This window comes from Gopherus evgoodei, chromosome 8, assembly GCF_007399415.2.
Source record: "Gopherus evgoodei ecotype Sinaloan lineage chromosome 8, rGopEvg1_v1.p, whole genome shotgun sequence".
Classification (NCBI taxonomy): domain Eukaryota; kingdom Metazoa; phylum Chordata; order Testudines; family Testudinidae; genus Gopherus; species Gopherus evgoodei.
In genome coordinates, this window is record NC_044329.1 from 105,265,345 (window position 1) to 105,293,155 (window position 27,811).

Genomic DNA, 27,811 nt, shown 5'->3' on the forward strand with positions numbered 1-27,811 from the left:
AAAAATAATGCTTGTCTTCTTTCTTGTTCAATTTGGCTGATTCAAATTGGATCACTTCATGTGACCCAGGCTGCAGCTATGGTTCCAAAAATCCAGCCAATCTATGGGCAGCACTTTTTTCTTTTAATAGCAGACTAATTGGCAGACCAATTAATCTGCTCATCTGTGAAGAGAAAATGTATTGCAATAAGTAGATTCATTTCCAGAAGTCATTCTCTAAGGTAACATTCCAGTGGCCTTGTTTACTTCATGCCCTGCAACACTATCCAACACCTCAACAGTAGCACAGGTCAATTAGTGGACAAATTAAGCAATTATTAGCCACTAACAAGGGTGACTGGCATCATTACCCTTCCTGTTTACCACCAAACTGTTATTTTAAGACAAGGACCAACAAATAAATTAGGGCATCTGTTATATTGCTGTGCCTGCCTTGAAGTAAATGATATTAAATGAGTTTTGGCTGCTGCCAAATTTTTAACCTTGGCCTAATGAGATACACTGATATATCTCTTGCTGATTATAGAAACTGTAAAATTTAATTTGTGTTGATTTATTAAAACAAGAACCAAGTTCTGTGAGATGGTGGTTATTTTTATAATCCAGCATCAATCTTTTAATTTTAAATATCCTTGGATCATCAAGTTCCTCTAAAAGAAAAGCTCTGCACTAATTCTAGTGATTATTTTTGATTGCTTACAATAATTTTCTGATGGGGTGTGCATGCATAAATATGTATTTTCCATTTGTGTTTTCTCTTATGCTCCTTGGGGCTATTCTTACTTCCATTTTAGACTTCAGTGGTTTTGTTTTGTTTTGTTTTGTTTTAACTCTTGCCTTATTATTTTTTATCACATGGCCCACAATAAGGAGATAGAACCTACCCTAACAGATAATGGCTGAAGCATTTACTCAGCTTTGGGTATCTGTAGTCTCAGAATACGGAAAAGGTAAAGCAAATATCTCAACAGGAGCTTAGTAACTTGGAGGCAGCTTGACCTGGTAGGTAGCCCATTAGACTGGGAGTCAAGACACCTAGGTTCTACCACAGACCTAAAATGTGACCTTGCCCAAATCACATCATCTTGGTTTCCCCCTCAGCCTTTGTCTGTTTTGTCTATAAAGACTGTAAGCCCTTCACTGCAATCACTGTCTCTTCTTATGTATGTGTTCAGTGCCTAGCTTAATGGGGCCCTGATTTGGTGGGGACACTATTGTAATATGAATAATAAATAAAAATAATTCCACTTCAGAATTCATCAGGGGGAAGAGGCTTTGTGGGTGGCATGTGGCAGGCCTTGAATCAAGAAATGTGCTGTGCAACAGCAAAGAAGAAACTGCTTTGGTTGAAACATTTAGGTATGTGTACACTGCAGTTAGACACCCATGGCCAGCCACTGTCAGCAGGCTTGGGCCAAGGGGTCTTTGATGGCGGTGTAGATGGTCAGGCTCTGGCTATAGCCCAGACTCTGGTATCCTCCAATCTCACATAGTTCTACAGCCCAGGGTCCAGCCCAAGCGCAAACACCTACATCACGATTAAGGAGCCACTTAGTCAGAGCACCACAACCCCAAGTCAGCTAGCATGGGCCAGCTGCGGGTTTTTAACTGCAGTGTAGACATGCAATAAGATCTTGTCATCATTCAGACAAACTATTTGCAGTGCTCTGAATACCTCCCTCTACCTAAGACTTTGGTACAAGAAACCAAGAGTTTCCTGTGTAAATTTAAATCATCAGTGAGATGTCCTTGCCAAGATCTACAAGCGAGAGTGCATTAAGTAACTGAAACAAAGCAGGAAAAAGCTTGTACCAGCCTTCAGGGGCAGAGGTTGCCATCAAAGCAGAACTCAGACATGCTGGGGCTAGCAGCCAGAACAACTACCAGAATGAAAACAGTAGTTGAGAAGAACCCAAGGTATATGTCCATATAGCCCACTATATTGTATAGGAATAGGATAGTAGCCCTTTAAATAGTTGTGAGCCCTCTAGTGGTGCTTGCAGCATACTGTGTTCTGGAAGCAGCCAAAAACCAGTCGTAGCAGCACAATGTATGTAACTAGGCATGGTGTGTTTATGTATAACTTGTAAACATGGTTATTTGGGACTTGCCTCTGCCCATTGGATTTCTTTATGTTCTTATCATTGTGTACAGAGAAAAAGACATAACACCTACCAAAAAGCAGATCAACATTCAGTTTTCATATTTGCGAGGAGGTAGCTGAAGAAACATCTCCTAAACAATATAATTACATGTGTGCTAATCCAGCTCCAAAAATTCAGAATGAGTCTCCCTCCCATTGGAAAACCACACTATGGAAAGAGAGCCTCTCTCCTTCAAGATCTGCAGAGAAAAAATCATTAGTTGACCAAAAAGTATGGATGTTTAGGGTCAATTATAGACTAGTTATCCAAGAATCTAGAAGCCCTGGTTTCTCCAATGTACCACAACGATGTAGAATTCACTAACAGTAGCAGCAGTAGTTCAGATCTGCTCGTTTTTAAAGTACAAAATGGATCTTAGTAAATGGGTTGAATTTGGGGGAAGTCTGGAAGATTTTGGCCTCAACTTGTTCTTTTTGCTGATACAGACTAACACGGCTGCTACTCTGAAACCTTTAATGAAGATGTTTACCAGTGCTGTGCTTTACAGTTCAACCGAACTATTGTGCCAAGTGCTTTGATATGGTCTGTGCATTTTTCATACCAGAAAAATAAGAGATGTCAGAAATTTTAAAAGAAATTTACTTAGTCCAGGCCGTCACTGCTGAAATATTTCTTGCTGTCTATTCCTTAGTGCTCTGCCCTGCCCAGTTTTAAAAGACTTACATGATGGGGCCACCAGTACTTCCCTGGAGAGACCACTGCATAGTGTAGTAGCTCTCACAGTCATTGCATTTTTTCTAATGATCTGCCTTAATTTTTCTCTGCTTAGTTTCATTCTGTTATGAGAGCTCAGTGATTTGCTTTATTCAGGGGAAATTCAGTAAAAGGTCCTTGCATCACAAGATAGACCTTATGGGAAATAGAAAATAATCATGACCTATCTCTGGGTGTCTCAAGATTGCCAAGGAATTCAATTTACCTTCACATTTGTTTGGTGGCAACTTTTTTTTTAGCAGTGTCAACTAAGTGGAGGAAGAAGTGGCAAATCTGAACACAAAGCAGCCCTGCTTCCTCCTCCACTGCTAGTGCTGCCAATCTCCTTCAGTGCATTGGTGGAATTGCAGGATGCTGGTGGGAAATGTTCCCTACTCCAATGCCAGCCCCAGGAGAGAGGAGGTGTATCAAAGTGATCTGAGCGCAAGATGTGGAGACAGGAATTTCTGAGTTCTAATGCTGGCTCTTCCACTGACTGAGCTTAGGAAAGATACTTAGGGTCTGATTCTCCTCTTCCTTGTGTTGGTTTTAAACTGGTGTCACTCCATTGACTTCAGTAGAGTTATTTCTGATTTACACTGGTGTAAGAGAGAGGGAAATCCAGCCTATCATCTCATTTCCTCAGTTTCCATGGGCCTGATACTCAGCTGGTGTAAATCCAATGACTTCAATGGGGCTATGCCAATTTACACCCAGCAAGGATCTGGCTTCTTCATATGTAAAAGGGGGGTGGAATGAAATACTTATTTACCTCATTGGAGTATGATAAGGATTATTTTGCTAGTGTTTGTAAAGCATTTTGAGGATTAAAAGCGCTACATGAATGCCTGCAAAACGTTGGAGGCCGGAGCTCTGTGTTGAACTGAAAGGAATGTTAATTTTATTTCAACTTTCAGAATTGAAACTAAAACACATGTTGAAATTGTAATTTTATAACACAGAGGATCTTAACATTTTTCTCGTTTCTCCCAGGTATAATTGACTTCCTCGTGAGCCAACATCCCATAGCCAAAGTACTGCGAGATCACTTGGTCTTCAAGATAGCTCCAATGCTTAATCCAGATGGGGTATATCTAGGAAACTACAGGTAGAGTATGTCCTACTGAAACTGCAAATCATAACTTTGTATTGTTTTGCCACTAACTGTGACACAGTTCAGTTTTCTTTATTCCTCATCACTGGACTTTGTGCAGAAATAAAATATGACGTGAACTAACAGCTCTCATATGGCCAAACACTATGGTCGGGTCAAAAGTCCTCATACGGTCAAAAGTCTCCCTGAACTCGCTTTCCCATTGAGCGATTGTACTTAGTGGTAGATTGGCCCTAAGTAAGGCATGCAGGACGATGCCTATGGCTTATTATAGGATATTTGCTCTACAAGTTCCCTTGCATGTCTGAATTAAATTCAGCTAAATCCTCACTAGACCTTAGCCATGTTTTGTAAATGCATTCATTATGCTGTTCATCAGCCTCTATGTAAATGTTTCAGTCAATCACAATTCTCTTCAGCTACCCAGATCATCCATTAAAGTCACAGATTTCTGTCTGTTATTTTACGGTAATAGATAGTGATACATGGAATGGAATAATCATCCCACCCTATGTTAATTTTGTTTCATTTTAATATTTGAATTAGCACTTTTCCTCCTCCTCTGTTGAAAACATATTCACAAAATCTTTGTTTTCTCTAAAATTATTTGCTCTTAAATGCATTTATTTACAAAATTGATTTGTTGTGGGAGGTAATAATGAAAAACAGCTGATTAGCTGATGATTTGTTTGTGGGCAATTACATCCAACACACGTATCTTTGGAAGAGAGGCCCCTCAGAGATTTAATGTACTGTATGCCGTTTTGCTTATAATGCAGAACTAAATAACACACACTGCAGCCACAGTACCTTGGGCTGTGATCTAATTAGGTATTTAATTGTTAGGCAGGATAGGGCCTCATTAGTTCATGGATGGGAGACCTCTGAGGAAGAACCAGAGTATTGCAGAAAATGGTGCTGATGAGTTAGTTCATTATTTTCCACTATATATCTCGCTGTCCTCCGTCAGTTGTCTGCTGCCTTCTTAACTGTGTTTGCAGGGAACGACATAGGCAATTTCACGTGGGTGAAATAAAGGTTAGATATGTTGAGAGTTTTGGGGTGGGCATGGGCTCTTTACATCCATACTGACATGCCATGGATTCTCTGCTGCTTTGGAGTAGCTTCAGTTGGTTGGAAGAGACAGAGGAACAGAGGTGGGATTATGGGTCTATTTCTTTTATAATGACTCTTTGAAATGTTGGCTCTGCTTTCAGTGTACATGCTAATGGTCATACATCTTAATGGTCCTGTGGTCTTGAAATGGTTCCGTGAGCCATGTTATTGCTACTCCTAGGATCTGCAAAGGCAAAACATTTAGAGAACTCCAAGGACTACTAAGTAATCTTCCTTTCCCCCACATAAATCTACCTGCCCTGTCGATTTTCCCGCAGGATTATTATTTATACACTGCTATTGAGGTGCATGATGCTTCACAGACATACGTCTGGCCCATAATTTGTAGGGTCCTTTGGGAGGCCAGGTATTATGAAAGGACATTATAGTTCCATTCATAATTGCTGAGCTGATAGCACATTATCATTTTAGCCTTTCAAATTATGCAGAATTTTCAGCTCTCCTGGACTAAAAGGACTGTTAATGAGGTAGCTGGAAAAGTATCTGATCTGTTTGCAATTTTTTACTTTATTTGCAAAATGCCTAATGTAGCTAATAACTTAAAAATGAGTATAATAAGCAGAATGTTACCTATTATGTTGAGAAGAATACAAAATGCCTGGTAATGTGCATGATTTGTAGTTAGCTAGCGCTCAGCTAGTAATTTACAACAATTTATTTCCTACTCATGGAAAATCCACAGGCAGATCACAATTTATTTGCTTGAATTTCTTGGCTGAATTAAAAAAAAAACAACCCTCCATGGACTGATCACTAATATTTGAAATTTCAACTGTGATGCTTACCAGTCATTGGTCAGATAAGTCCATCTTGTACTTTTCTCTTCCCTGTTTGGATTAACACACAAACCATTCCAGGGAGAAGTTGTGCATATGTGACTGTAGGATTCAGAAATCTGTTGGGTGTGTAAGTTCCACACTGCTGATTCAGGCAAAGTCTTCAGTGTCTTGCTCAGCAGTTCTCAATCATTTGGATTTTCTTCACATTATCTCCCTCTTTCTCAAAGTAGCGGCTGGTGACTCTTCCTCTGGCTCATTGAGGGGTCACATTTATCACTATGCAAGCTAAGATAATGAAATAGTTAATTAAACTTCATACTTCAGGTTGTAAATTGATCTCTTGTCTCTGGGAGGAGGGATAGCTCAGTGGTTTCAGCATTAGCCTGCTTAACCCAGTGTTGGGAGTTCAATCCTTGAGGGGGCATTTAGGGAAGTGGGATAAAAATCTCTCTGGGGATTGGCCCCCCTTTGTGTAGGGGGTTGGATTAGATGACCTCCTGAGGTCCCTTCCAATTCTATGAAACAGTGGATCATTATTAATCAGGGAGTTTTTCCCCCATTACACAGCACTGCATAATTGGCAAGGCACATTATGGGAGTGTCTTTGATATCCTCTGAAACATGCAACACGGTGGTCACTATTAAAAGTTGAGTTATGTCAACAGTTTCCAGGTGTTGGTGAAGTCCCTGAGTTGTCCAGTGATTAGAATAGGGAATAACTAGAGCTGGTTAGAAATTTTTTCACTAAATGTTTCTTTGTCAAAAAATACTGATTTGTCAAAACCAAAACATGTCTGCAAAATTTTGTCAAGAGGATTTCTCAGCTCAGAATATATATGAGAGAGAGGCAGCAACCATAGAATAGCCAGTTGCCCAGTGATTAGGGCACTTCTCTGGGATATGGGAGATCCGGGTTAAACTCCCTTCTCTGCCTGGTTGAGAGAGAATCAAGCAGAGCGTGGATGTGAGCCTGGATCTTCCATATCTCAGGTGAGAGCACTAATAATTAGCCTCTAAAATTAGTGTCTCTTGCTTTCTCTCTGTTCTGATGCAGATGACGACAAACTCTAAAACCTCAAATATTTTTGCAAAACAAGTTGCTTGTTTTCCAACCAGTGCTAGATATAACTGCATATTGATGTAAGACAGGATGGTAACAGCTGGCTGACTTTTTCATGGTAACCACTATCTGGAAGCAGGATATTGGACAAACTGGACCTATGATCTGCTCCAGGATAACAGCTACTTTGTTCCAAGCTCTCACTCTCTGAGGTTAGTGCTGTGAGCCAAGATAGCAACAGTAATGCCAAAATTGTCTATTGTCTGTAAACTATTGCTAATACTCCAGGGAATGGAGCAAATGGGTTGTGACTCTGTGGGGACTTTCCATTGGTGAAATGTTCATAACCAGAGCAAGAGAGTTTAATATTGGAGCTATAAAACATTTGTGCTTGGGACACAGAAACATGCTGTGAGATGGTTATTTATGCGCTCTGTACATTCATCTTTTTTTCCTCAAACAAATGTTTGTGGACATGAACTTCAGAGGTGTATACACCTATCTAGCTCATAGAGCTGGAAAGGACCCTGAAAAGTCATTGAGTCCAGCCCCATGCCTTCACTAGTAGGACCAAGTACTGACTTTGCTCTAGATCCCTAAGTGGCCCCCTCAAGGATTGAACTCACAACCCTGGGTTGGGGGGGGGGCTGGGCGGGCAGTGGTCAAACCACTGAGCTATCCCTCCCCCCTTATCAGTGTTTGTGGAATTTGGGTGTTAAGTGAAACCTAGGCAAGTATTCATGATGGAAGTATGTGTGGTTTACGAAGCAGGGGACAAAAAAGATATCATGTCACCAATCTGACTAACCAGGCTGGTAAGCGACACAGCCCGAAGTTTGAATATTTGAGATCTAACCATAGAGTAAAAGCCAAGATATTTGTTAAATTGATTTGAAAAAAATATATCTTGATCTGCTTGTAACATTACTCCATAAACCTTTACAGAAAACGCATAACAAGCATAGATATTGTTATAGGTATTGTACATGTGTATATACCTGGAGATGGTGAAACCACCTCCGCTCACCTTATTTGTGGTGAAGATTGTGACCAATTCATAAGGAATCAGAAGTGTTGCTTTTTCTTATAATACTTTCCTTATCAGGCATTACCCAGAGCTTTCTCCCTCTCCCCCAGTATATAGGAAGGGCTGAGAAATGAAAATTCTGCTGTTGTCAGTGGGTTACAAGAAGAGCATCAGATTCGAAATGCCAAGCAGAGTTGCTTAGATACGCATGTTCTGGGATCAGTGAGGAGTAGAGGTGAGGGAAAGTTGAGTTCCCAAAGTGCACAGTTCACCCACCCCTAATATGAATCAAGGTTCTGAATAGATCATTTGGATGGCTTACAATTTGGATACTCGCTATTGTTTGCCAGCGTGCTAACATCACAAACCTTTGCCATAAGAATGCACTTGGGAGGATGAAACTGCCATGTTCAAGTGTTTCTTCCTTCAATCGTTCAGTGAAAAATGCATGCCCTATCTTGTTCTTTCACCTTTAATGTATGAACTAATAACAAGACTTCACAGCTCATTGTATCTTCAGGATATGAAGATCCTGCCACAGAATAGGGAGATGGACTGGATTGCTTTCTAGAAGCTTTTTAAAACCAGGGTCACTTTTGTGTGTAACCCACTTTATAATTAGAGGGGAGGTGGAAACTATTAATTTTTTTCTAAATTAATTACACAATTAAGCCATACTTTGAGGTATGTAAAATGGCAGCTCCTTAAAGTGGCGTCTTTTTCTGTTCAAGGTGGCAACCTGTCTTCTGACCACACCTGGATTGAAAGAACCTTTCTGGCAGATTTCTGTGTAGGACGAACATGGCAGAAATGGACAAATTTGATGTATGAAAAACCGCTTTCTGTGGGATCTTCCACAATGACGCTAACCTTTCCTTCCTTGTGGGATTAAACTGTGGGACAATTCTGTAAAACTAAGGAAAAACAGAATGATTAGTCTTGTTTGGGGGAGAGACACTTCTGCATCTCATTTCTGCCAACAAGATCAAACCCTGACTGAAGACAGATACGTTTCACCTTGTCATGCCCAACCAAACTCTGTTCCTTAGCTCTAAATCTTCAGTAACATCTAGGCCAGGGAAGGTATTTTTTCTTAACTTCTTCTCTCCATTTTTCTGTGGTCTAGCAGCATCATTCATTTAATATATGATACTACCCAGGGACATGGACGTAGGCCAGGGAAATACAACGGCATGTTCTCAATTTGAAAGTCATGCATCCTGGCGGTTGGCCGGAACTTTCCTTATCAAGAACTTATTCTAAAAGTCAGCATTGGGCAGTTGAATGGTGCAATGTGTTTCTGCAGGTGAAATGACTGTAATGCTTCATCTTTGCCTTATATTACTTCCAATCTGTCAACCTCGCCTTTCTGAGATGATACCCCAGGAATATGTTTCTTAGTCTGGGCAGATCCTCAGTGAGGCATCCTGGAGATGCAATGACAAGACAGGAGAAGAGATGCCTTTTGTGGTCCATGAGTCAGCAGCAAGCAGCTAATACTCTCTGTTCCATGGCACTTATTGTTGCCTTCATTTGATTTGCTGTGACAGTGACACAAATAAGGAAAGTAAAGTCTACATGTTAATTATAAAATGCAGAGCTATCATGTCTCTGATTTGTTTTTGAGACCTGCACTCATATGCAAGAGTGGAGGGAGAGGGCACCCAGATCTTCTCAAATTCCCTTTTCTCCTCCCCACCCCGCGTGGTTTCTTTTAGGTAGCAGGCACAATGCTTCAAAGTCATCACAGCCTCTTCTTGCTAGTCCAACAGAGTGCCTAGATGAAAGGTGGTCCTGCCCCCTTCAGACTGGCCAACAGAACTGGCTCACTGAGCAGTGGGTGGCAGAGTCCCAACTGAAGGGGTCCTGCAGCCTGGTCCCTCTAGTGTGGACCAGGGCTTAAAATACAGTTTAGCCCTTAAGCTTTTTAAACATCTGTTTCTTGCCACAATGCTTAGGACTGTGTTCTTGGTAGCAGCTTGCTCTTTGGCACTGGAATGTCTGACAGCCCATCCCTAAGGCAGGTCTGGGGTCTGGGATGGCCAGATTCTGTGTTACTGAGGAGGGAGGGGAAGGACCCCACTGTGGTGCCCTTGGACTTGGTCACATGTTGAATTTATTCTTCAGCCATTCTCAAAACCCCTGGCCACTTCTGGCATTGGGATCTAAAACAGGCCTCTAAAGAACACACCAGAAAAGGCAGAGAACTGACTTCTGTATGCTGTGCACTTCCATAGCGCCTTCCACAGGAGAACATGGAAATGCCTTACAAGTCTTTAGTGAATCAAGCTCTGTCCCAGCAGTTCTCTGAGGTCAGTAAGGCCTCAGGGCCAGATGGTGCGGTTTGCACGCTGCCCTGAGGATAGAGTCGACAGCTGCACTCTATCCTCAGGGCAGTGTGCAAACCACACGAGATGCATCAGAAGGGATTGTATCAGAGGCACTAATCATCCCCTGCCAGTTCATAGGGCCCACTCTGTGGCCCAGTGTGAGAGAAAAGAAGGGACAGGACCCCAACTTATCCACTTCCTTTCCTGTCCCCACACCTGTGGTTGTGGAGTCTCCTCGTGGGCTCCCCAAACATGTCTTCACTAAGGGTATATCTGCCCAGCATCTGGGTGCTGTAATTACCAGTATAGGCAGATGTACACATGCTAGCTTTGCTCAAACTAGTGCCTAAGAATAATGGTTGCAGTGGCTTGACCTAGCCACTGAATCATAATCTTGCCTGACCCCAAGGTACATACTCATGTGGCTAGCCCAAGCAATTTCCTGAACCGTGATGGCCACACTGGTGTTTTTAGAAGCTAGTGGAGTTAGCGCTTGCGTGTCTCCCTGAGCTGGGAATTACACCTCCCAGCTGATTTTTAAACATAAAGGACAATCACTATCTAGCTGTGAATCGTATAGTTCCCAAAGCCATGAAGTGAGCCTGTGGCTTCGTCGGGAGTAGAACTCGGCTCATGTGACTCAGTTTTGTCATCTGACTGTGAGGCCTTTCTTAATTTTCTCCCCCATATGGGAGGCTCGGACCATATTTGCAGTTAAAAGTGTACAGGCTCTTGTCTTTCACACTCAGCACCGCTGAACAGATACTCAGTGAATCAGACAAAGAGCTTGTTCTCAAGCTGGTCTCATTTCTACTGACCCATGCAGAGGTATCATTCCTGTGAAGAACATCTTCCAATAGAGTCATACTAGTGTCAGTGATCCATCCTAAACCGTGACATTACAGAGACACTATGTTTGCTGCTGTCACATTCCGATCCTCCTCTAGTGCTGAATACGTTGGGAAAACTCCAAAACATGTCATGGGGAGATGACAAGAAGTCAAAAACTTGCTGCTGTTTTGTTTTGAATAGAGAAGGCATTACCCTCAGATGAGGGATATGCAAGAGAGAAAGTGTGTCAGGGAAAAAAAACTTTAGTGGAAGTGAGAAACTTTCAGTTCTTTTCCCGCTTCCTTTAATCCGCTCTCCCTGGGCTCCGGGGAAGGATTTTCTCCTCCTTTGCACAGTGGCAATGATCACGAATACCAATAAGATAACACAATGCTTGGGGAAGCTCCAAGCAGGCATTTCCTACATAATTTCTTAGGATACTAAGCGCCCTGTTCAAAATGTGCCCAGTTAGCCACAGATATTTTGGGAAAGGGTTTGGATAGCCAAGTGGGTCAGGGATTCGTTAATACGCCCCCACTCAGAAAAGGCACATTTAGAATGCCTTTGCTGTAATTTAATGATTGCTGTGTGGGAGTAGAGTAGATGATCAAATCGTTTTTTTCCCAGACCAATTTCCAGGTCTTTTCAGTGGGTTCTAAAAATAGTTGAGGTTTAATTTCCACTTTCACAGGAAAGGATTGAGGAGACTGATGATGATAACAATGTAAAAATGGGTGGTGAACTTTGATCTGCAAAATATTCTGGTAGAAACCAAGATCGGGCCCATTAATGTTGCCAAATATAATTGTTTCGGGGAAGAAGGGTTTAGGAAAGCTTTAGAAGGACCAAGCCGTTCAATTTAATTAATTACCATTAATTTATAAACACTTCTTCTAAACTCCTGTAAAATTAAAATGCTTTTTTTAAACATAGCACAAAACAAACAAACAAACAAAATGGGGCCCATTTTCCTTCGAAAGAGCCACCTTTTTATATGTAAATTTAGGGGTTTGTTGTACCATACTGAGAACACTTTCCTAGTGATCTCTTGGGTTTTCCTTTATTATTGTCACTGTACTCTGCTAAACAGGAGGCAGTGGGTCTAGATGATAGAACATGGGCGTAAGTCACCAATCTTTAAACTAGAAAACAGAGCTGCAAAATTCAGATCTAGACTCAGATCTAGGGTCATCTCTCATATCTCTATACAGCAATCAAAGGATGTAATTACAGCTTGTGTAGACATACCTGAGCTAACTGTAATCTAGCTAGCTTGAGTCCTGGACCAGAAAAGCTGTGGTAGCCTGCACGGAACCTTGGGCACGCTGAAGCTCTGGGACCCAGCTAGCTAGATTAATGCTATCTTGGGTATGTCTATCCAAGCTGTAATCACTCCCTGTGATAACAGTATAGATATTCCCTAGTTTAAACAAGTGCAACCCCTTTCATTGCTTGCAAGGATAGTAGTTAGATATACCTGGTGATGCAGGTGGAGTGGGGAGCCTGAGGGAGCAGACATTGTAACTTAGGACAATTCCATCTTTGGGGGTTTTTACTTGATGGAATCTTTTTTGGTATTATATTTATCTGAAAACCCAGTTACGGATATGCTAAGTGGGTTCTAACAGTCAGTTGTCTTGCTGTGAGATATGGCTACTTATACATGTAATGTCATTTGCGTAATATCCCTGATTATTTTTCACCTAGATTGCTAGGGGAAAAAACGGTTTTTTTTGTTTCATTTCATCCACGCATGTGTAATTCACAGGTTGAACTGAATTGAAAAACAGGGTGTCCATCTTAGAATGACAAGATGAAGCTTTCAATGGAGTTTATTTTTCCTAATTAGGTGCTTGTCTTTGTGTATTCTATATAACAGCATATAAGTAAACAATCATAGACCTTTGAATAAATGTATTGGTTTTATTTATGTTTCTGGGCATAAAAAATCTATAATTACCAGGTACAGCCGCAGTATAACTGGTATTTAATGACAATTACTTTTTGTTACCATAGAAATGAGTCCAAAGTAGTTACCTATAATTTCTCATTCCCAAACCTCACACATGTTGTATTGCAGTATTACCATAGTAATTGCCTATTAGTCATCATAAAATAAGCAGTTACCCAAAAGATATCAGGATACTGTGAAATTTCTCATCTTCTGCAAAACTTACGGCACATGCTGCTCCTTGTTTTCATTTAGTTGGATTTTTCCACAAACAAAAGAATGTTGGTGGTACGGAAATCGAGTGGGGTTTGTTTGGATCTCTCAAAATGCACAGAATCACAGAAATCGTACATGGAAAACTAAAGAGATCCACCCCCCTGAAAATGCACGATCTTTCCCTACCATAGATTGTATAGGGCTTTGTCCAAACACGTTATAAAAGACTCAAGCAACAGCTCTTCCACCACATCCCTTGAGAGTCTATTCCACAACTTAATGTGGTAGCCAATTATTTTTTGTCCAGGTCCAATAGTCAAGGCTCAGACTCTAGAGAAAATAATGAAAAAATAATAACAATAATCATGATAATAAGTAAATAAAAAGATTTCAACTTCTGTTAAAAAGCATCTGGCAGTTCTGACTTGGCCTGTGGTCTGCCTATTGACTACTCTTGCCTTAATGTGTGTCACTGTTAATGAATTTTTCCTGATACTTTACTTGACATAAGTTTCTTTTGTCTGATCTCTTTGGTCCCAGTTATAACTTGGTTTATACGCTGTATTTCTGAGAGGGAGTGTGGCCCAAAGGATAGAGCACTGGGCTGGGATTCAGATAGACCTAGGCACTATTCCCAGCTTTGTCACTGCCCTGTCATAGAATATCAGCATTGGAAAGGACCTCAGGAGGTCATCTAGTCCAACCCCCTTGCTCAAAGCAGGACCAATCCCCAATTAAATCCCCAAATCCCTAAATGGCCACTCAAGGATTGAACTCACAACTCTGGGTTTAGCAGTCCCATGCTCAAAATCTCTCCCCCATCATGTGACTGTGGGAAAATCATTCTCTGTCTATACACAGTGGTTAGCACACCGGGACCCTCATCTTAGCTCAGGCATCTAGGCTCTTCTGGATTGCAAATGGTCAATAATAACTATGCCCAGGGCTGATGATGGTGGTAGACCATGTAGTTGGTATTTTGCTGGCTCATTTTTAACAGCAGCTCCAACACAGCCACTCTGTCCACTTCAGCCAGGGAAAGTTCCCAGAAGATCTGCCTCTTTAAGGGTGCCCACACACCAGCTGGATGTTGCTGGGGCTCGGGCCAGGAGCTGTTTCATTAATGGAAGGGGAAAAGCAAGCAGCTAGAGAACTGCCATAATGGAGCAGCAGGAATTCACCTACTTGGGCATAGCCAGTTCTATACTACTCATTCCCAGCACACACCACCCATCACAGGTTTGGGTCCCAACACAGGGCATGGCTGGATCCATCTTTGCCCACCCAATTCAGATCCGACACCAAACACAATTTAGGAATGTTACATGTTTTGATCCTGGCTGCCTGTGAATTTTAGAACTCATGCAATATACAGGACTGAGTCCTGGAGAACAAAGTCCATGATGGATCCATGTTCGCAAACCGAGTGCATTATGGGCAGAGGAATAGAGAGAGTGTTGGTAGAGATGAAAGGGGGTGTTTTGTTTGCCCCCTCTTCCTGTACATGGCTGGTAGAATAGCCATTCCCTCCTTGCTTGGATTTTTTCCCCCAGTGCTGCTTTTATTGCTCATTGACTGCTGTGATCTGAAGACAGTTTCAGTGGTTGCGGTTTTGCTCACCATTGCTTAAAAACAAGTCCTTGTAAAATGGTTGTTATCCTTTATCTTAAAACAAATAGCAGCTTGCGAAAGGGTTCCCATCTACTGCCACTGAAAATTCTCTTTATATTGATGTGGTAACTGCTCATTTAAACCATATTACAGCTCCTGAGTATTTTTCAGTTGCTATTGAAGTGACAAATTCTCTTGCACAGAGGACTGCACTAATCAATAGAGTCAGCATATGTGCTTTAATAACAAAACTGCATGCCTCGGGGTCTCAGTTGAATCTGAATCTTTTGGAAGTATTAAATAAAGCTATATTTATTTTGCTTTTGGTGCAAAAATGCCTAATTTAATCCGAGTTGTTGCAAAGGCTGGAAAATAGCGTTATGGTGACAATATTGCATGTGACTAATGTTTCGCTAGTGTCAATGCCACTATTCTGTTGTAAGTGCTTGCTTCTCCTTTTAGTTAGATTGATCTGGAGCTACAGAGTGGCCTTTTATTTTTAGAGGAGCTGGGAGAGGAGTCATAATGAGAAATATTGAAATCATGGCTCTTTTTATATCTGCTGTTATTCTGCCAAGAATGAGGCCTGATATCCTTAAAGAGACAGGGCTATTTATTTTCCATTTAAATAGCACCATTCAAGATTATTGCCTTAGAGCCATTAGGATAAGCAGCCATCTTGGGAGTCCCAGCCAACTGAATTGAAGTTTTGTACTTAAGCTTCATTTATGCAGTTAGGCTCCCATATCAGCCCTTTATCTGCGTTTTAAAAATGTCTTCTAAAATGTGTTTGTGACTGTAATTAGCGATGGTTAATTCCTAGACTCCGGGATCTTATTCCTAACACTGCCAATGAGTCACTGTGTGACTCTAGCCAACTTGCTTAAGATCTCTGTGCTTCTGTTTCCACACCTGTAATTTAGGGATAATAATTACATACCTGCATAGCTAAAGTTAGCTGGGAAGCTAGAAATATTAGCAATTGTAAAATCCTTTGAGATCCTCGGGTGCAAAGTGCTTCATGAGTATTACTGTTTAGCCAAATGTTGTCCTTAAATACTGACCTGCTATCAATGGGGTGGTGTGGGTGTACCCAAAAAGCAGAATTTGGTTTTTAAATCTTGCAGATGAGGAAAGGGTGAAACGTGCTGAGTTGATCTCTGTACAAATGTTGAAATAAACTAAGCTCTATTGTTATAGCAGCAGTTGCCAGACTGTGATCCATGGCATTTGTTAAGAGCGGACGCAGAGATCTGCGTAGAGGAAGTCATTTGCAATACACAACAAGTTTAGTTCTCCTACAAACCACAGGAACTGTGTTACATATTCTTGGATGCCTTCTGCTGGCACTTTATCTATTAGCTAACTAGTTACAGATGTACAGATATAGACCACTCCTGTAACAGTGTTCTTGGTGGTGGTCCACTGACAACTGGCTGGTCTCATGATAGTGTCTCCGCCTCCTTATTTCCAACTCTTAAATTCCACTGAAGGTAGCTAAAATATATATCCAGTGATTACTAATCTTACTTTTCCAAGTGAACTGTTGCAGCATTTGACACAGGGATGTTATCCAGTCATGCTTGTGTGACTATAGCACCCTCGTGGCGAAGATGGAGTCTGTTCTGCAGGCAGATCTGACCTAGAAAAGGCACATGCAGGAACATGCAGGAACACATTAGGAAAACTTCTTTCCACCCCAAGGGCACGTGATCCAACCCCTTTCCATCTAGAGTAAACACACACACACACAAATAGTACAATGAAGGGAAATATTTATTTACAGAGGGATGAATGGAGAAAATGGAGAAAATCAGCAGGGAGGGGGGAAGATGCAGGGAGTGGTAAAACAGGGTTACATCCAACACAAGGCCCAGTGGTGTCACAGTAGGAAGGGGCAGACACCGAGAAAGGCATCGAACTCTGAGTTCAGGAATCCCGGTTAGAGTTCCAGTCTGGGTTTTGAGTGTTTCTGGTCATCTTTGGTGCCAGTAAACTTTCCCGACAAACCCTTCTGGTGCCCACTTCTGACGACCTCCCCACTCAGTGAGCTGCAGCCTCTCTCCTTACTCCCAACGCAAGGTCACAAGCCCCATACTGGGCAACAGTGATACTGAGTCCAGCTCCAGTTTGTCCTCCTCAGGTGATTCCGTCTGTAGTCAGACATTCTGCCCTCCCAGGCTTCTGTCTGGTTGTTGGCTGCTTCACTGTGAGAGTCCGCTCACTGTAGGCCTCTTGTCTGGTGCCACAGACACCCGCATCGTATCACCCTCTCCCTCTCCATTGCCCTGCAATAGTCAGCTCTTCCTCCGCCTCAGGACAAGGTTTTAAAGAAGCCTTGCTATCTAAACCCAAATAGGTTACACTTGGAAAGAAGGGCGTCTACATGATAGCAACTGGAGAGGGAAGCACCCATGAGACAATTAGTGTACTGATCTGTGGCCTGCACTGAGGAAATTCCCTGAGCTCATGAAATTATAGGGCTAGATTTTCCCCAAAGACTTTTTGTAGAAATAATTGTATTGTCTATGAATCCTATTCATGAGATTTCCAATTACTAACGGCCCAATTCCTGTGAAGTGTTCAGTGCATCTCACAAAATGTCATACAATTCAGCACCCAGTGGCTTCAGGAGCACATGCATTGACCCCCAAGACTCTGAGTGTGCATTACTCTTCAAAGTCATTATGTTCTCTCCGTCTTTTTCCCATGCTGTCCTGACCACCCCCTGTTGGTCCCTCCTTGTGATACTCTTACCTTAGCATTGATTGCAACTTCTGTGCGACAAAGCTGAATTATCTGACCCCTGGAAACAGATGGCGTCTGTTCTGGCTGCTGGCCCATGAGGCATGGCTGGGGCTGCCTTTACACCTTAGTGATCCCTAGCTGCAGGAACAGCCCTTGGAGTTCTTGGGTGCTGACATAAATTAGAGCAGCACAAAGGTTGCTCTACTTTTACCGCGGCCTGAACTGGTGCCGGGATGGCCCCAGGATTAGGGAAGCACAAGAACATTTTAGAACCACTTTTTCACCCTGCCTGCACCAGCTGCTCCTTAGCCTGCGCAGAAGCTCTGGGCCATTGTCTTTATGTGTTACTGTAAAATGGTAGAACAGTGAGAGCAGTTCGATGTTCCACAACTCATTGGAGGGGCTCAGCACTTTGCAGGATTGGGCCCTAGGCTTGTTTTAGTTGCAGTATTATTTTGAGGTATAACTTGAGTGCTCCCCTTAACCAGATTCCTGTCCCCCAACAAATCTCTAGCTCAAGTTAAGTGTGATGTATGCCATGCAGCACTTGAATTTTTGTTCAGAGTGACACTCTCTTTAAATTTTTCCCTGTTTAAACAGCATCTGCTAACCTAAACCTACAGATTTGCCATATGTGAGTGAAGAGTGCTAAGGAACTCATTTTTTATTAAATGCTCTGTAGACCAAGATCTTGGCTTTTTCTCTAGTTGCACCGATTTGTATGCTAGCACATGCAACTGGTGATCATTCATGTAGACCCTGAAGTAATCACATTGCCTGTGATCTAGTTTTATCGTCTTCGACAGTTGAAGAGTTGGTATTTAACCTTAAATCTGTGAAGGATTTATCACGTCTAGATGGAAAAGTCCAACATTCCTATTATAGACAAAGTTATGTGTGTGTAAAATCCCATTCAGTTATTAGAAAAACAATAGCTGCCTAAGGTAATGTTTGTCTCTTTTTTTTTCCTGGATGACAGCTGTTCTTTTCTTTTTTTAAACTGCAGTACTTAAAGCGATGGCAGCTTGCTGTATAATTTATAATATTAGTCCTTAGGGCAGCATCATGTAACACGAAAACAACCCCAAGAGAAATCTAAATAATAAGCATGCAGTATCTAAAACAATATTATATTAATAAAACAATATTAAATAATTTGAGGATGTATATCACTTTAGGAGAGTGGGGAGGATATCGGCTTCCTGAAAGTTTCCATTTTCATTTCATTGTCAGCATGGTGCATGCAAACTCCCTCACAGCCTGGTCTCTCTGCTCTGTGGGCGAAACACAGCTCTCCCTTCTCAGTGGCAGATCTCTGACAAACCCAAAGTTTCATTACATTTGGAGGAAGGATCCCCCTCCACACTAACACCCTGGAGACTGAATTTTCCAAAATGTGTGTAAGTCTAGATACAAGTGTCCCAGTGGGTGCTAAGTGCTTGAAATTCTGGCTCTTACTCAGATGACTTAATAAGCGCTATTTTCTTTTGAAAATCTGGCTGAATGGCGGGTGCTGGGCTGTTCTGAAAATCTGGCTATGTTGTTAGCTGCTAATGACGTTTCTTCTTTAGCTCCAACAGAAGAAGCCTGTGCTTTTGGAGAAGGGGGCTGGTGTTCTATCCAGCTCTCTCCCTGCAATTCTGACTGGCTATGGAGATGCAGCTCAGTGACCACCATGAATTTCCAGGTGGTCAAGGATTTGCTGAAATGTGATCTGAACCCTGTGATCTATTTCATTCCCTAACCTTTACAAATGGGTTTATTATAATAATTCACAGGTGAGAATGCAGGTGCTCAAAACAGCCCTCTCAGGAACTAAGACTTCTCCTTATGCCTCTTTGGAGGACACCTGAATCATGGGTCAGAAAGCACGGGGAAAGCCGCCTGCATGTGACTATTACTTCCCCTCCCACACAGGGTAGACAGTAACAAGGGCAAGGATTCTGCACCCTCCCCCCCCCTCCTTCAATGTACGGGGCAGGGAAGCAGAGAAAGTAATTAGCCTAGTAGCAGTGTACTTCCCTTCTGGAGCAAATGGGGAACCAGCATGGGAATTATGAGTCTTGCGGTGGTGTTGCGCCTTGTTATGGGGTGAGGGTGAAAGGTCAGGCTAGCCTGATAAGAATCAATGGCTAATGTTTGGGTAGGAAGCAGCTGCTGGATCTGATCAGATAGCTTGACTTGCTGTGTGGCAAAGATAGAGGCCAGAATGGAGTAGTAATTGTGAGAGAAAACCAGGAAATGGCCTGTCAGGATGCATTGGGCTGTACGGCAGACAGAGCATTGGAAATTACTCCAGATGTGGGATGGACAGGTATTTTAGCCTTCATCCCCATCACAAGCGGGAAGGGATGTATATTAATAAATTATAAGCAAATTAACTTGCAGCTACTCAGTGTTAACCCAAGTCCCCAGGGAAAAGAAGTGCTTATTTCAGGTTGTGCAGATCATAAACCTGCTGCCTTGTGTAATGCATGTGCTCTGAATACTAATGGCCTCTTTTCCCTTTCTTTATTGACATGGCCACTGAGCTGATGAATTGTATGGATTATACAGTGATAATGTCTGGGGAAAGGGAATTTCAATTGTCTCTTTAACCAAAATATCAACAGTAAATTCTGTCGGTTTGTCGATAGCAGCTGGTTTGCTAATGACATCGGAACGCTGCTGCAATGCGGGAGGGGTTGGCTTAAATAGCTCCTGCCCATGCCTCAGCCAAAGTCAGAGAGTCATATTTAAAGGAAAGGGAGGGAGCATTGCAACGTCCTGAGGCCAGTGCGGCAATTGTTCTGTCACTCTGCCCGTTAAACTGGAGACAGGGAAAATCTGAGACTTCTCACTGCTTCTAAGCACAAGGGCAAGAGGTTGCCTCGCCCTTATGCTGGTGCACAGCAGGGAGGGAGGACGTGAGGAGACACCTTGCCTGGACAGCATTGCTGGCTTAGCTTTCAGGGATACTGCTCCCTATATATTCTCACAGGGGCGGGCAGTAACTGAGGAGTAGGTGGAGACAAGGCAGTCCCAGGAAAGGATGGGGGTAGAGGGATGTTGAACATCTGAAAGAGGTGTAGCAGTGTGTGTTGCAGGTATTCTGCCTCTCTGGATTTCAGTGTGCATTGTTCATTAGGCTGAATGATTTCTTCTTCGTCGTCGTCATCTTCTTCGTCTTCGTCTTATGCATTTATATTGCAATATTGCCACAGTCCTGTTGTGCTAAGCACTGTACAGACATAGAATACATGGCAATCCCTGCCCCAAAGTGCTAAAAGACAAATGTGCAACTGGTGGACAAGGCAACCAAATGAGCTGTGGTGGCCAGGAGAGACGGGGTATCGACTCTGATAGGATGTGTGCAATTCTTAGCCAGCGAGGATCAGGGATCACCATTACGAATCATCCCCAACCAGCCCAAATGCACTTCATCTACTGACAAGTCCTAGGTCATCTTCATGCTTTTCCCTTCATTGCCAAAGAATCTCTGCAAAGGACAGTTGACCCACAGGGTTGATTTTTTTTCAGAAGTGCTGAGTTCTCCCTGTTTCCTGGGAAGTCAAGTGACTAATACTTGGGAGGAACTAATTGACACACTTTTGTGTGTTAGATCATTTTGCATGCTAGGACGCATGTCAAAGCCCCTAGGATGCAAACACCTCCAACCTCTAAACTGTGAATCTGAAGAACTTCATGTGTGGCTCTTCTCTCTCTAATGGACTGAACCAATACTCTGGATCTGAGTACAGTGGAGTTTGGGTGTTCTGATTAGATCTTTGTATTTCAAACTAATCCTTAGTTAGATCTGAAGCACTGAATGGATTATCTAGAGAGGTGATGGAATCTCCTTCCTTAGAGGTTTTTAAGGTCAGGCTTGATAAAGCCCTGGCTGGGATGTTTTAGTTGGGGTTGGCCCTGCTTTGAGCAGGGGATTGGACTAGATGACCTCCTGAGGTCTCTTCCAATCCTGACATTCTATGATTCTATGATCTCAAGATGGTGAAGATTCAGGCATGTGATTTTTTTTTTTGAGAACTCAACCCTATGAAATGAGATTTGATTTTCAAATTATTGTTCATTGCAGGTGAATTTTGTTTTTGGAAGAATCCCATATAATTGATTATTCTTTAGTCTTACTAGCCGAGGTGATATTTATGGATGTGACTAAGAATAGAGTTTTTACCAGACTCTACCAGTTCTAGGGATATTCCCGGTCTTTTAAATGGTGAATTCCATTACAATGAATCATCATCATCATCATCATGGCAAATCTTTAAGTGACATTGCCTTCTTGCAGATTGAGCGCAACCTGGACTGATCTCCGGCAAGGTGCTTTGGCTGTATAGTGATGGACATAAACTGAATATAAGATGCAGGGTGAAATAGCGTGGGAGATTATTTTTGTGGTCTTTCCACACCTGTTAGAAGCAAGAAGTACTGAAGAAAATTTCTTCCCACAATACTATTGGTATGATCAGAAATGGGATGTACCTGAAATCTCACGAGTGCCTGTCCAGTACCATTTAGCGAGGGTTTGGATAGTTTGGCAGAGCTTTGTGTCAGTATCCAAACTTGTGAGGTTCACCCATCGCTACAGGAAGAGTGGAGTCCCTAAACTGTGAAATATATAATAGAACATGGCACTGGTGACAAGTGAAGTTGGAGATAGGCCAGGACTTACTGCACCAGGAAAGGAAAAATATGCAGCAGATCCAACAAATATTATATAAACATGGACTATGGAAGAACTGAGAGATCCTTCCCTGGGCCCTGGAAACAAGTAATGTATTTTTATATACCTGGGAATATACATTATGTTAAATCACCAACTCTTAAAAGGTTTAAATGTGATTTTAGTGATTAATCAGTGTAAATAGCAATGTTAAGTTCTGGTAAGCTGTACCTGTCTTTGATTGTTAATCTTAATTTAATTAAAGTGATCACCTAAATTTCTCTCTGTGTATATCAGTGTTACTGTTCAACAACCTTTTTCACCAAATGAAAGTTATTGATAGCAGTAAGTTGATAAAATACCATCGAAATGACAAGCAACGTAGTATACTCCATCAAAAAAGCCTCTGTCTCACAAGACCGACTCTCTCTCTTTGGTGGACTCTGTCATCATCAGAAAATGAGGACAGTAGAAAACAATCTCAGGATGTTTGTGCTCAGCTTTTATAAGCAAAAATTGGAATACAACAAAAAATTTCAAACCAGTGCCATCCATGAAGGAAATCTCAGTGCAGTAGAGCAGGGCAGGGTGTGCTGGTGTGTACGTCTTGGAATAAATGTGTCTTCTGGGTGTTGGGAACATCTCATTAGCTTGGTTTTATATCTCTTCATGTTGCTTGTTCAATTTTCCAGCTCCAACAGCGAGAGAGGTGGAGTCTGGAGTTCCATCTTCCATTCCTCACACGCTCATGCTTCTTTTTCTCCAGGTCACCCTGTGAAGCAATAGGTGGGTACCCGGGAGGAAACTCCTCTCCTTAATAACATCAACAACAGAAAGACAGAAACCAACATGTAGAGTTGAAGTCTTAGGTCTATGTTTTCAAAAATGGCTAGTGATTTGTGGTATCTCCATTTTGGATGCCCAGATTGGGGGCCAAATATTCACAGGGTGTGTGCTCAGCACTTTCTGAAAATCAGACCCTTCTAAGGTGTTCCAAGGTCACACCCAGATCACTAGTCCCTTATAAAGGGCCAATCATCCCATGGGCAGCACAGTAAATGCCATATCCTAGAGGTCAAGAAAGTCTCTTTTATACTATCTGTAATACCTAGATGTAATATACTTAGTCCTGCAGGACATTCTCATTAACAACATTAGCACTATAAAATGTCAATGAAGCACAAGTTAAAGGGATTAAGAACTGGCTGACAGGTCTCAAAATGTAGTCATCAGCAGGGAATCATTGAATGGGAGTATTTCTAGTGGGGTTTTGAAGGGCTCAGTACTAAACCTGATGCTATTTAACATTTTCCTCCATGATCTAGAAGTACTGTAAATACAAAATCACGGCTGCTAAAAATTTGTGGATGACACAAAGATTGGCCAAGTGGTAAATAAAAGTGGGGATAGGAAAGTAATACAGAGTGATCTGGCTCGCTTGGTACGTTAGCCCTATTCAAAGAAAATGTGTTTTAAATACAGTAAAATGCGAAGTTACAAATCTAGGAACAAGGAAGCAGGCCATACCTTCGGGTTGGGGGGATAGTATCCTGAAAAGCAGTGACTTTGAAAAGGATTCAGTGGTCGTGGTTGATAAGCATCTCAACATGAATTCCCAGCACTAAGCTGTGGCAAAAAGAACTAATGTGATCCTTTCACATCTGCATATGGCATTTGGTGAGAGTGATGCTGAAATATGATGTACATCTCTGGTGTCCACATTTTTTAAAGGATGTTGAAAAATTGGAGAGGGTGCAAACAGGAGCCACAAAAATGATTAGAGAGTTGGAGAAAATGACTTATAGCCAGAGACTTAAAGAGCTCCATCTGTATTGTTTATCCATAAGAAAACTGCGAGGTGACTTGATTGCATTGCACAAGAGGAGAAAATACTGGGCACTGAAGGGCTTTTTAATCTAGTAGAGAAAGGCATAACAAGAACCAATGGCTGAAAGCTGAAGACAGACACATTCAAATTGGGAACAAGTCTAATAGTGAGGGTGATTAACCAAGGAAAATTGTGGATTCTCCATCTCTTGATCTCTTCAAGGCTAGAGGCCTTTCTGGTAGGTGTGATTCAGCCAGACACAAACTCTGCTTTAGTTAGGTGCAAGTTATTGGGCTCAATACAGGGCTGACTAGGTGAAGTTTAATGGCCTGTAATATGCAGGTCAGACTCGATGATCTGATGGTCCCCTCCTTAAATGCTATGAAACTGTTAACCGTCTTCCTTTAATCTATCACTCTCTTAGGAGCTGCCTTCTGTAAGGTTCCCTAGAACTCTCGGGTCCCACCCGGGTGCTGCTTTCACGTCTCATTTTTGCAAGGTGCCGAAAACTTCCTGCAAGATGCTGCTTGTCCTCCACTCCCGCTGAAGTCAGTGGCACTCACCACTTTGCAGGAGTGGGCCAGCTATCCTCAGTGCTTACTAGCACAAAATATACGACATGTGCACACTGTAGCAGAAAATGCACTGGGAGAAGGGCATCCAACAACAGACATAATGATTATATTCACTTATTCATGTCAGAGTTCTTTTATAACAAGAAAGAATAATGCAACCAATTTACATGATCTCTTGTTTGGGGCCAGTAAAGGAAAAGGTAACCATATCTGAAAAGAATCTTTTGCAATGGCCCATATTGACTTCTTAAACTTGTTTTTCATTTCCTATTTTATAACCCATTTAATTGAAAGGAAAAATATAACTGTACAAAAGACACATTTTGGAGGAACAACAACCAAAAAGAAAAGCTTCCCATGAGTCTTATTGGTTTAGCTGTAATATCAAGTACGCTGCTAGGGCTCTGTATTGCAGCTTCTTGGATTAGAGATTTCATTAAAATCTTTTGTTGAAGGTCTTTTCACATGAAGTTTTTTGGAATTCTTCATTCCATCCAATTAACTTTTCTGTATCTTTGAAGTTCTACCAATATCAGTGAGACTCAACCAGGCTCGCTGGGAAGCCACAGATAGATGTGCAGAAGTCACACTGGGTAACAAGACTTGTTTTGTTGTAGCAAAAAGAGATGGGGAGGATTTGAGAGTCCTTAAGCTGTGAGGGTCCTTACCACTCTTGATTTTCAGTGATTAGGCTGCTAGCTGGCAGTTGCAATAAATGTGTGACTAGTCAATTGAAGGGTTGTTTGTTTTGTTTTGTTTTAAATGGTCCATTTGTCATATGCGTAAATTTAATTGCAGTGGATTTGTAAATATTAATGTTCTTTCGATCTTATTTTCTGTGCAGTTTAGAAAGAAAAATAGGAATGAAAATGTTCCCATGTAGAAAACACTTGGCTGCTGTGCAGTGTCCAGTGAACAAAATAACTGAAACAGGGCAAGAAGAATTAGTTAGTAAATCCTCTCCCCATCACCCCAAAGACTAGATTCCCAAGGGCTAACCTAATTAGAGAGTGTATCCAGTGCAGTAGGGTTAACTAATAGCTGTTCTGGAGGTTGTAGTGAACTCCTTGAGGAGCTTGCTGTTAGTCTCTGGATGCAGTCCCTCCTGGGAGTAAACGGGAAAATCGCTTACCTGTATGTGTGTCTAGCCTTCAGAATTACAGTTCTTAGATACAGTCCCACAGACCGGCATGGAAATAGGTCAATCAGTCATTTCAGTGCTCTCTATGTGTTCCTTCTGTGACTGCTCTGATGCTCTGAGTAGCGGTTTGAAGACAGCATGGGATTTCATTTAGAATGGTGAACCCAAAAAAAAAAGGGGGGGAAGGGGTTTTGTGGTCATCTTGGCTAGTGCTGATGCCTGTGTATCGTGTTCTGTCAAATATCTCTCATCCTCTCTCACTGGGACGCTGTGTGATGCTTCCAAATTAATGAGGAGCAATCTTCAGATGACTCCATTTGGAAAAAAATGTTTTTGCATAAATATGCACCTCTTCTGTTTGCAAAACTGGGCTAGAAATGGCTTAAGGGCAGGCTTTCTAATATTTTCAAAATCAGAAAGAGTTTGTGTGCCAGATAGTGGATTAATATCTTCAGGTGCCCACAGGTTTTTGCAGTAGATACACATTACTCAACATCTAATATGACAACTTTCAGTTTATATAATGTCGGGTATGACACAAAATTGGTCCTTTCACTTACGTATTAGTGGGCAGTTCATGCAGTATAGCCTAAAATTGGGCTCCATATTTAAACAATGGGCCTGATCCTCACCTGAGGATAATTGGCACAGTTCTGTTGACATCAGTCTGTAAGAGAAAGTACCAGTGCAGCTCCATTGATTGACATCAGCTCTGCTTCCAGCCCACTGTTGTTTTGTTGTTGAATTGCCCCAGAGGAAGTTAGCATCAGACTCCAGTTCTGGTCAAGGTACCATATATGGATGGTCGATTTGATTCCTTATTAGCTTTTAAAGTGTTTCTAAGAATACGGGAATTGCTCCAGAAAAGTAAACCAATGGTCTATTTAGGTACGTGTCCTGTCTCTGATGGGACCTAGGGCCATATGCTGATGTTGGTCTACTTGCCTCAGCAGCTAGACAATGCAAAAATATCTCTTCTTTGCTATTCTTTATTTTTCCATTTATTTCAGAATTGTCTTCCTTTTTAATGTTGAAGTATTTGCAAACAAGTCTGGATATTTTCATGAGTTCTCGTGAATGTTTATGAATTTCTCTTAGGGGTGAATACTCTGACTTGAACATGTGAATGTAACCTAACTTATGGCAAAATATCATGAGCCCAGCAGAAAAGAAAACTTATTCAAGGACTGGGAAGAAAATTCCTTACATAAAATGACTCATTTCTGGGTGTGATTTTTCCTGTCTTTTCCTCTCCAAGCACTCCAAGCCTACGATGGCTGCTGGGAATTATAAATTATTCCTTGGCTGATCACTGAGAGAAGTGATGCATTAGACCAAGCAAACTGCTACAACTTGGAATGAATCTGCAAAATGTTTGGAAAAACACAGCCATGTGTTTAATTTTTTTCTGTATTTATCTGCTCGGCAGACCCCAATTATCGCCCACTGGTGGTCATTGTTTCTCACTGGGATACGCTGTTTGACATGCTGATACCCATTTTCTCTTTTAATCAGGACTGAAGTAATCTCTGTTCTTTCCCTTTTCGTTCACACTGCAAACAACTATCGAATTGCTACATGACCCAATCCACTCCTGAAGATCCCACCCTCTGGGGGCCCATCGCCAGAGTGCAACAAGGAGCACAGCAATCTCCCCAGGTAGTTTCACCCACTCTTGTCATCCTACTCCATCGTTATGCTCTGATTCAAGAAAACATTCCTATTCAAGAACAGCACTTAAGCATTTGGCTTCAATGGGATTTAAGCATGTGTTTAAAGTTAAGCATGGGCTTAACTTCAATACAGAATAGGAAGAGATTCAAGCAAACATTCAGTGTTTTTCTGAATCAGAGCCTAAGGAGACAGACTGTGCAAGTTTGCTATCACTCTGTGCTGATATTTGTCATGTCCTTTCATGTCAATTTTGTGGTATCACTACATA

At 41.8% G+C, this 27,811-nt stretch overlaps 1 protein-coding gene across 1 annotated transcript in view; it reads left to right on the forward strand.

Moving 5' to 3' along the window:
* Positions 1-27,811, forward strand: part of AGBL4 (ATP/GTP binding protein like 4) — a 1,406,381-nt gene that overhangs the window by 1,135,785 nt on the left and 242,785 nt on the right. The window contains 1 exon segment of the mRNA XM_030571608.1: positions 3,852-3,966. Coding sequence (XP_030427468.1) covers positions 3,852-3,966 — 115 coding nt within the window.